The 7442-nt window shown below is 43.6% G+C and overlaps 2 protein-coding genes across 3 annotated transcripts; one reads left to right on the top strand and one right to left on the bottom strand.

Annotated features, from left to right (window-relative positions):
* On the top strand, positions 1–2452 carry LOC121795833 (growth-regulating factor 7-like). Of its 2 annotated transcripts, none has more exons than XM_042194457.1 (4): positions 1–363; positions 456–722; positions 1217–1720; positions 1875–2452. In XM_042194457.1, the coding sequence occupies exons 1-4, from the start codon at positions 309–311 to the stop codon at positions 2288–2290; spliced, it is 1242 nt and encodes a 413-aa protein (XP_042050391.1). In that variant the 5' UTR covers positions 1–308; the 3' UTR covers positions 2291–2452. The 2 variants fall into 2 exon arrangements, with proteins under 2 accessions (XP_042050391.1, XP_042050390.1); XM_042194456.1 differs by having other exon boundaries at positions 5–363; positions 1217–1753.
* Positions 2453–2524: 72 nt separating this feature from the next.
* On the bottom strand, positions 2525–4740 carry LOC121795834 (serine/threonine-protein kinase Aurora-3-like). Its single transcript, XM_042194458.1, has 6 exons — positions 4539–4740; positions 4211–4453; positions 3951–4046; positions 3075–3289; positions 2913–2985; positions 2525–2828 (listed from the first exon to the last, which is right to left on the bottom strand). Exons 1-6 carry the CDS (start codon positions 4674–4676, stop codon positions 2727–2729), a joined length of 867 nt encoding a protein of 288 aa, XP_042050392.1. The 5' UTR covers positions 4677–4740; the 3' UTR covers positions 2525–2726.
* Positions 4741–7442: the final 2702 nt, after the last annotated feature.

The following is a 7442-nucleotide window of genomic DNA, read 5'->3' as shown; positions in this document are numbered from 1 at the left end:
AGGGGAGGTGGCCGCATGCGCGTCATTTGGCATTTTATTTTTCTTTTTTATTTTTTTGCCATTCAGTTCCAACATAAATGGCACATGATATATGACACAGTCTGTCTCTCTTCTTTTTCTTCTGGGTCATGACCATCATGTTTAATAAGAGAAACAGCGTGTGTTGTGTGTTCAGAAGTGCTTTACATCTGTTCCTTACAGACTACAGTTGCGGTTTCAGAGCTCCCCCCACTGTTGGAATTGACATCAAACCTTTGCCCCTTTTCTCTTTCTTGGAATTCCCGGAAATGTGATTCTAATTATTGTCCATGTATTCTCAACCACTCACTGCGCCTATTGCTATTGCACCACCTCCTCCTCCAGGTTCCTCTCTCTCTCTCTCTCTCTCTCTCTACACACGTACGAATTGGGCGATTAGGATTGTTTGTAATGTACAAGTGTTTGGGTTTATGAAGGTGAGGATAAGCTCAATCTCGATCTTGAAATTGGGAGCTGTGCAAGTGCAAATGCAAATGCAAATGCAAATGCAATTGAAGGAGGGTTGAAGCAAGTCAAAAGGGAACGTTTATTCAGTAGGGATCAGTTTGCTGAGCTCTGCAACCAAATTTGTATCCATAATTCGATAGTCTATGGTTTTCCGGTGGCTTTTCACCTCCTCCTTCCCATATGGATTAGTGTTTTTCACTCTTTAGGCCCTGCCATTTACATCATCTACCCCACCTGTGAGTGCTATTTCTTCTGTTTCTTATTTGGGGGTTTTTGTTCTGTATGCATATGGGACTTTTGTAAATTCGTTTTGTTATATGAATTGATCTCTACTTTTTATATCACGAATATTACCTGATATTTACAATGTTTTTATCCCAAATTCTGTGGCAAATGCTAGTTGTCACCATAGAATCCAATTCCAGAACTTCAAGTTCTCCAACATAGGTTTTCCAGTTACAAATTAGCAGGCTGAGGATAGAAGAATCAGTATTTTTTGCTATGCATATTTGTATCAAAATTTCTAAATGGAGATCTAGATTTACTTCTGTCTTTCAAGGCAGTGATATTCTTGTCTACTTTGGAATTTTAATTACTGTTTAGTTTTTTAAAGTCTTCTGCGTTGGCCTCTAAGCTTTCATGGTTTGCTACATTACTATATTCAATCATCTAAGATAAAGGCTACTTATAATGATTTTGATTCTTTTGTCTTGTGTGATTTTGTTTTCAGTAAGCGGTTTCAGCCCTGAGAAGTCTGATCATAGTACTGTGATGGATGATTCTGAACCAGGAAGATGTAGGAGAACTGATGGTAGAAAGTGGAGGTGTAGCAAGAATGCGGTTCTACTCCAGAAATACTGCGAAAGCCACATGCACCGGGGGCGTCAAGGTTCAAGAAAGCATGTGGAACCGATTCAGAGAGTATCGAGACCTATTAATCATCGAGTCCCTGATGCAACTAGGATGCCTGTGATGTCTTTGGTTGCATCTGATGTAGATGATAGAGTTTCTGTTTCTGTCCAGAGTGATCTCGCACCCAGCCAACTGCGTTGCACAAATAGTGCTGACTATACCCTGAGCATGTGTTCCAGTTCGAGGGCTAACTGCTTGGTCAGTGGAGGTGATCATGGTGATGGAAAGTCTAGTCTTGGTGATGCCGACCCTGTAAACTTGAGTGGCAGAATGCCGAATGTAGTTGGAAACAACTACGTTGGCTTCAATTATCCGAGAAATGGTTTGTCTCCCAAGAGTGTTCTTAACGCTGCAGGTTTTGTTCAAACTGATAAGTAGATAGTTATACTTATACACTATGCACTTGACATAAGATTGGTCCAGTCTTAGGCTTCTTGTTGTCTGTCATGCTAAGTTTGAGATCCTTTCCATGCTAGGAAAAGTTGGGGTAGGGTTGGACGCTACAGAAGGTGGAGCACAGAGATGCCGGAGAACAGATGGCAAGAAATGGCAATGCAGGCGAGACGTCCTATACAACCAGAAGTACTGCGAGGCACACATGCACAGAGGGGTGAAGAGGCTCATGGTGAAACCAGAGCATTCGAATCACAGAGGGGTGAAGAGGCTCATTGTGAAGCCAGAACATTCGAAGCGCACTCCTGCGGGGACAGCTCAAGAGGCACCCCGTGCCATAACTAGAAATCTTGACAGTGGCATCAACTTGAACACATTACCAGAAAGCCCTCAGCATCCCACGAGCAACGATTCTAGTAGCAGTGCCAGCGACGCCACGACCATTACCGACGAAAACATTAGCTATTGTCTCAGCAACGGCTCCCTACACCATGGCTAGAAAACCAATGGAGTTTGCAATAACAAGACATGTTGTTGACCTTACTTTTGAGAAATTGTTGATTTAGATTGAATGAAGTTTTTTTGGTGTATGTATTTAAGAAATTGCTGACCTTTCTTTTTGTTAAGTGCATATTGGGATCCAAGGAGAACTTATACCGGACTTGCTGAGTTACTTTGAGTGAGTAGAAACGCTCTGAGGTTTAGCTTATAGTAGCAACTTATGCATTGAAGATAAAGGCAAAGACTACAGCTTTATGTAAGCACTACTAGAATAAAGTAACTCTGAATCCAGACTTTACAATGATGAATTTAAACTAGATAATACAAGGCAAATATTAAAGGATGTAATGACAAGGTGATGATTCTATATCTTCTCACTGAATTTAGAAATATGTTAGCTAGTTAAGTCAAATTAGCAAAAAGATTGGATAATGCTAATTTGGGCAGATCCCCAAAGGGTTGGCATTCTGCACGATCCAAGGATGTTCCATTATCTTCTGGAGGGACAATCTTTTTGATGAATCCTTCACAAGAAGCTGCACGGAAAGGTAGTGCTTCAATCAAGAAGCAAAGAAAGGTAAAGAAACCATGATCCTCTGTGAAAGTTAAGAGAAAATTACCCTGCTAATGAGATCTTTAGCTTCTGCTGAAACATCAGGGGTGGAAGGAAAGGTCAAATCAATCTTCACTATCCTGCAGGGGGTAGATATATATCATTACTAACTTGTGAATGAAATCTGATGAGGGTTAAAACAAAAGCGAGACAACGTTATACAGTATACCTTTTGAATGTATCCATCTGGCTTTCGGCCTCAAATGGAGGGACACCATATAAAAACTCGTAGCACAGAATTCCTAATGTCCAGTTATCAACAGAATAATCATGCGCCTTTTTCTCCACCATTTCTGGAGCTAAATAGTCCAAGGTTCCACACATGGTGTGTCTTTTACTTCTGGACTGTACAGACCAACCGAAGTCTGCTATTTTGACCCGACCCTACAAGTGATACAGAATATGGTATAATTTCAAAGACAATGTGATTTGTATTAAGTGTTTTTTTCATTAGCTCATTCTTCAAGTTGTTTTACTTCTCCCACGGACACATCATACAACTCTTCACTTTCCATCACCACATGGAACAGAGAGGAGGGAGCAGTTCAAAGAATTCAAACTGCTTGGAGGGAAAAATCAGTAAGGTTTGTCACAGCCATAAAACCAGGATATTATGAATTTCTTGCAATGTACTACAAAGCTACAGAATACATTACTCTCTTACACAAATATTCACAAAGCCAGGAGTATGATTTTCTTGCAATGTACAAGGCTACATTATCCTCTAACAGAAATATTCAACGCAGATAAATTGCGTATTTTTTAATATATTCATGCTATTGCTATCCATGAGAAAGCTTCACCAAGCAGCTAGAAAATTGATCAAGCCAGTAAAACTGTTTCGTATCATAACCACTCGATTGCCCTAAAAGAATATTACGATCAGTGTGTTTAAGACCTGAGCAAGGCATAGTTATGAATAATGAAGTGGTAAAGTGACAAACAAACAATCTCGTAGTAAATAGATAAACTAACATAATGTTGATGAATTAGCTTGGTAAATGAAAATTATGCATCCATGAGAGTCTTTGAGAGCGAGCCATACCTCATGATCAAGCAACAAATTTTCCGGCTTGATATCTCTGTGAATCACATGCTTATCATGACAGTATGCCAGAGCCTTCGTGAGACTATGTATATACTGCTTCAACAGAATTAAAACACCAATGACAAAAAACAGATCGGTCCAAAAAAGTTTCAAAACACAACAAAATACTATAAACATTCGCCAAGCATTGAGTTAGTTATCCGGCAGTGTAAATGGAGACGCGCACAAAAACAGCCGCAAACAAAGCATAGTTTTACCGTGGCAGCCTGTGTCTCGGAGAGGTGTCCCAATTTTCGAAGCTCTCGGTAGAGCTCGCCGCCGTGAGCATACTCCAAAATTAAAAAAATCCGCTCATCGTCGTGAAACCATCCGTGAAGCCTCAGCACATTGGGGTGGCGGAGGGCGGTTTGGATTTCCATTTCCCTCCGCAACTGGTGCTGCAAGCCATACTTCTCGATTTGCTCCTTGAATATCACTTTTAACGCAACGATATACTTGCTCTACCCCCAAAAAAAAACAAAAAGATAAGCTAAATTCTCACTCACATTAACGTGATGGTCATGGTTCAACGGAATAGGAAAATACCTTGATTTCGCGAGCTAGATACACTCTGCCGAATTTACCTTTGCCGAGGGGTTTGCCGACGTCGAAATCAGCGAGAGACCATTGCCTTTTAGAGGTGGTTTGGGGTTGAATTGGGGGTTTGCGCGGCTGGTCAGCCATCGGAACTGCGACCTCGAATTTGGGGAATTTTAGAAATTACAGATTGGGAATGGAGGGAACTGAAGATATTTGAATTTGTGAGATGCACGGCATGGATTATTCTTACTAATTTAAATTTTACTAAAAGAATATCACGATTTCTCATTTTTTCTCCAATAACTCAAAATCCCTTTAAATTACGAAAATGATTATTAGAGCATTAGCAATAGCGCCCGTCCCGGCAGAATTCCGACCGGCGTGCCGGAAGTCCGCATGACACGTCCGTCATTGTGCAAGGGAGGCACGGATACGGACATCCGCTGCGGACACCGGAGTTCCGCGGATATCCGTCGCGGCATTCGTGCGGACGTCCGCCATTGCGTTGACTCCCACGGACGTCCGCGCGGACGTCCCGATTATTGCATTAATTTCTTTTTTTAATAATTCTATAAATACATATCGTTGAACTTCATTTCATTCACACCACGTGTATTAACGAGTATCTCTCTCTAAAATACTTTTCTTTCGAAGAACAATGAAGCACCACTATAGCGATTCCCCCGCCACGAGCGAGTCACAAGCGCCTTATTTTCCCGTCGGCGGTAGTACGCCGATGTCCGCCACGATGCCCCAAATACCGGGGATGATGCCCCAATCTCAAACGGCGGCGAGGATGATGCCCGGGTACTACAACTTGTACCCGCAGTGGTATGGGACGATGCCCCAAATATCCCAGATGCCCGGGGCGAGTCCCGGAATGGCCCAAATGTAGGGGATGATGCCCGGAATGCCGGGGATGGTGCCCCAAATGCCGGGAATGATGCCCCAGATGCCCGGGATGATGATGTCGAGGATGATGCAGGGATCGCCTGGCGCTGCGGGGGGGGGGGGGGAGTAGGCAGGGGATGATGCAATCACCGGTGGACAACGTCTATCGGTCGTATATGGATTTACTGGCGCCAGACAACCCGCCGAGTACTCCTCTCGAGACTCAGTTCACTGGCATCGAGACGTTCTCGCTTGAGGAGTTGGGCTATCTCCGATCCGGGATTCTCCCACCGATGCACCAACGGCGACAGGGAGGAGGGGGAGGGCAGGGAGAGGGAGGGGCGGGGGCCGCTGAGGTGGGGGAGGGGTCCAGCGGGAAGAAGAGGACCGTCTGGAGCATGGAGGAGTGCATCGCGCCAGCGAAGGCGTGGATCAGTGTGGTGGAGGATCCGTACGTCAGGGCTAACCAGCACATCGACAGGATGTGGTGGCGCATTATTAGCCAAAGCTACCTCCAGTTCAAACCGCCAGGGGAGAAGCCTCACAACGGAGAGCAATGCCGGAAACAGTGGGAGCGGTTGAGGAGGCAGCTCAGCCGATTTGCCGGCATTTACACAAACAACCTCCGCTCGGCAACCAGCGGCATGTCTACCGAGGATGTGAAGCTCTTGTCTCATCATCAGTTCATCGACACTGCATTGAGGAATTCAAATATTGGGAGGTCTATCTTTTGGTGCATACTTCGGCCAAGTTCACTGCGGGTGTTGAATCTGGCTGGCCGAAGCGGACGAAGATCAGCGCCTCCGGGGAGTACAGTAGCAGTGTTGGTTCCCAAGAACTCCCCCCCACAGAGGCAGAGTTCCCGACGCCCACATCGTCGGGCCGCCGCCGTCGCCCGGGTGGGCAAAAGTCCACGGCGCGGATGGCGAGGGGAAGCGCCAACGGATCCGGCGAGGCCCAATCGGCAGCACCCACCCAAAACGATCCCGAGAACCCCTCATTCGCCCGCATCGCGACACATGAAACCTTGTTACGTGCAATGGTTGAATGGCGCCAATCGACCGACCGCCATTACAAGCGGTCGCTTAAGGATATCATCAACAGTATGCGGCGCGATTGGGGGTTCGGAGACATGTCAGAGAGTGACGATGAGGGGGTGGAGGCGGCGGGGACGACGAGGGGACTGGCGGCGGGGAATCCGAGGAGTGAAAAGGCGGTTTTTTTAACAATGTAATTTTTTAATAATTATGTATTTTTTTAATTAAGTATGTTTTTTTTAAATAAAGTGGTTTCATTTTCCCCGTATTTGTGTCGAAATTTTAATTCCGTAAATTGTTTAATTTGTGAATTTTTATTATGGGAAGTCCGTCGGGATGTCTTTGGGGATGTCCGTCACTGTGCAGTGGGATGTCCGTATGATGTGGCATCCGCAGTGAGGACGTGGTAGGAGGTGTTTTTAGGATGTCCGCGGGGATGTCCGCCGGGACATCCGCACCACTGCTAATGCTCTAATAGTTAGTAACTCAAATGCGGTCTTCATTCTTTATTTTTTATGATTTTTTTGTCCTTTTGTTATTCTTTTAACCATTTCTTTTCGTATTATTGCAATGGAGAAAACTTATAAATTTAGCCTCATAACTATGTAATAATATCAAAATCACGCCTTGTTTTATAAAAAATATCTCGATATGGCTCTAATCTTTGATGTAATATCACTAGAAGGGCTTTAAATATGTAGTACTCCTACTACATAACTAGCGGTAAATACTAGCTCATACAAAATGTTTCACATTTATTTCATATTAGTACAAAAAGTTCGAAGTTTACATAAATCATACAAAAAGTTTCATTTGTGTTTCATTTCAATACATTCTGTTATATGTGTTTAACCGGCGTTTAACTTTTTTATTTATTTGATGCACAAACCATAAAACAATGATGAATTTTTTTGTACCAATATAACACAATGATAAAACTTTTTGTACCAACATTAAACAATTATTAAATATTTTTTACTTT

The sequence above is a fragment of the Salvia splendens genome, chromosome 3 (genome assembly GCF_004379255.2).
Source record: "Salvia splendens isolate huo1 chromosome 3, SspV2, whole genome shotgun sequence".
Taxonomy (NCBI): Eukaryota; Viridiplantae; Streptophyta; class Magnoliopsida; order Lamiales; family Lamiaceae; genus Salvia; species Salvia splendens.
Note: the sequence above shows the minus strand (reverse complement) of the source record. Positions and strands in the feature narration are given on the sequence as shown.

What these genes read in the sequence shown, in the direction of transcription:
- LOC121795834 (XM_042194458.1), bottom strand. Translation starts at nt 4,676, where the DNA reads ATGGCTGACCAGCCGCGCAAACCCCCAATTCAACCCCAAACCACCTCT. An exon ending in ATTTGTTGCTTGATCATGAG is followed by an intron (nt 3,290 to 3,950) that starts GTATGGCTCGCT and finishes TATCACTTGTAG; the next exon opens with GGTCGGGTCAAAATAGCAGA. An exon ending in CAGATGGATACATTCAAAAG is followed by an intron (nt 2,986 to 3,074) that starts GTATACTGTATA and finishes TACCCCCTGCAG; the next exon opens with GATAGTGAAGATTGATTTGA.
- LOC121795833 (XM_042194456.1), top strand. Translation starts at nt 309, where the DNA reads ATGTATTCTCAACCACTCACTGCGCCTATTGCTATTGCACCACCTCCT. An exon ending in TTACATCATCTACCCCACCT is followed by an intron (nt 723 to 1,216) that starts GTGAGTGCTATT and finishes TTTTGTTTTCAG; the next exon opens with TAAGCGGTTTCAGCCCTGAG. An exon ending in GAGTGTTCTTAACGCTGCAG is followed by an intron (nt 1,754 to 1,874) that starts GTTTTGTTCAAA and finishes TTTCCATGCTAG; the next exon opens with GAAAAGTTGGGGTAGGGTTG.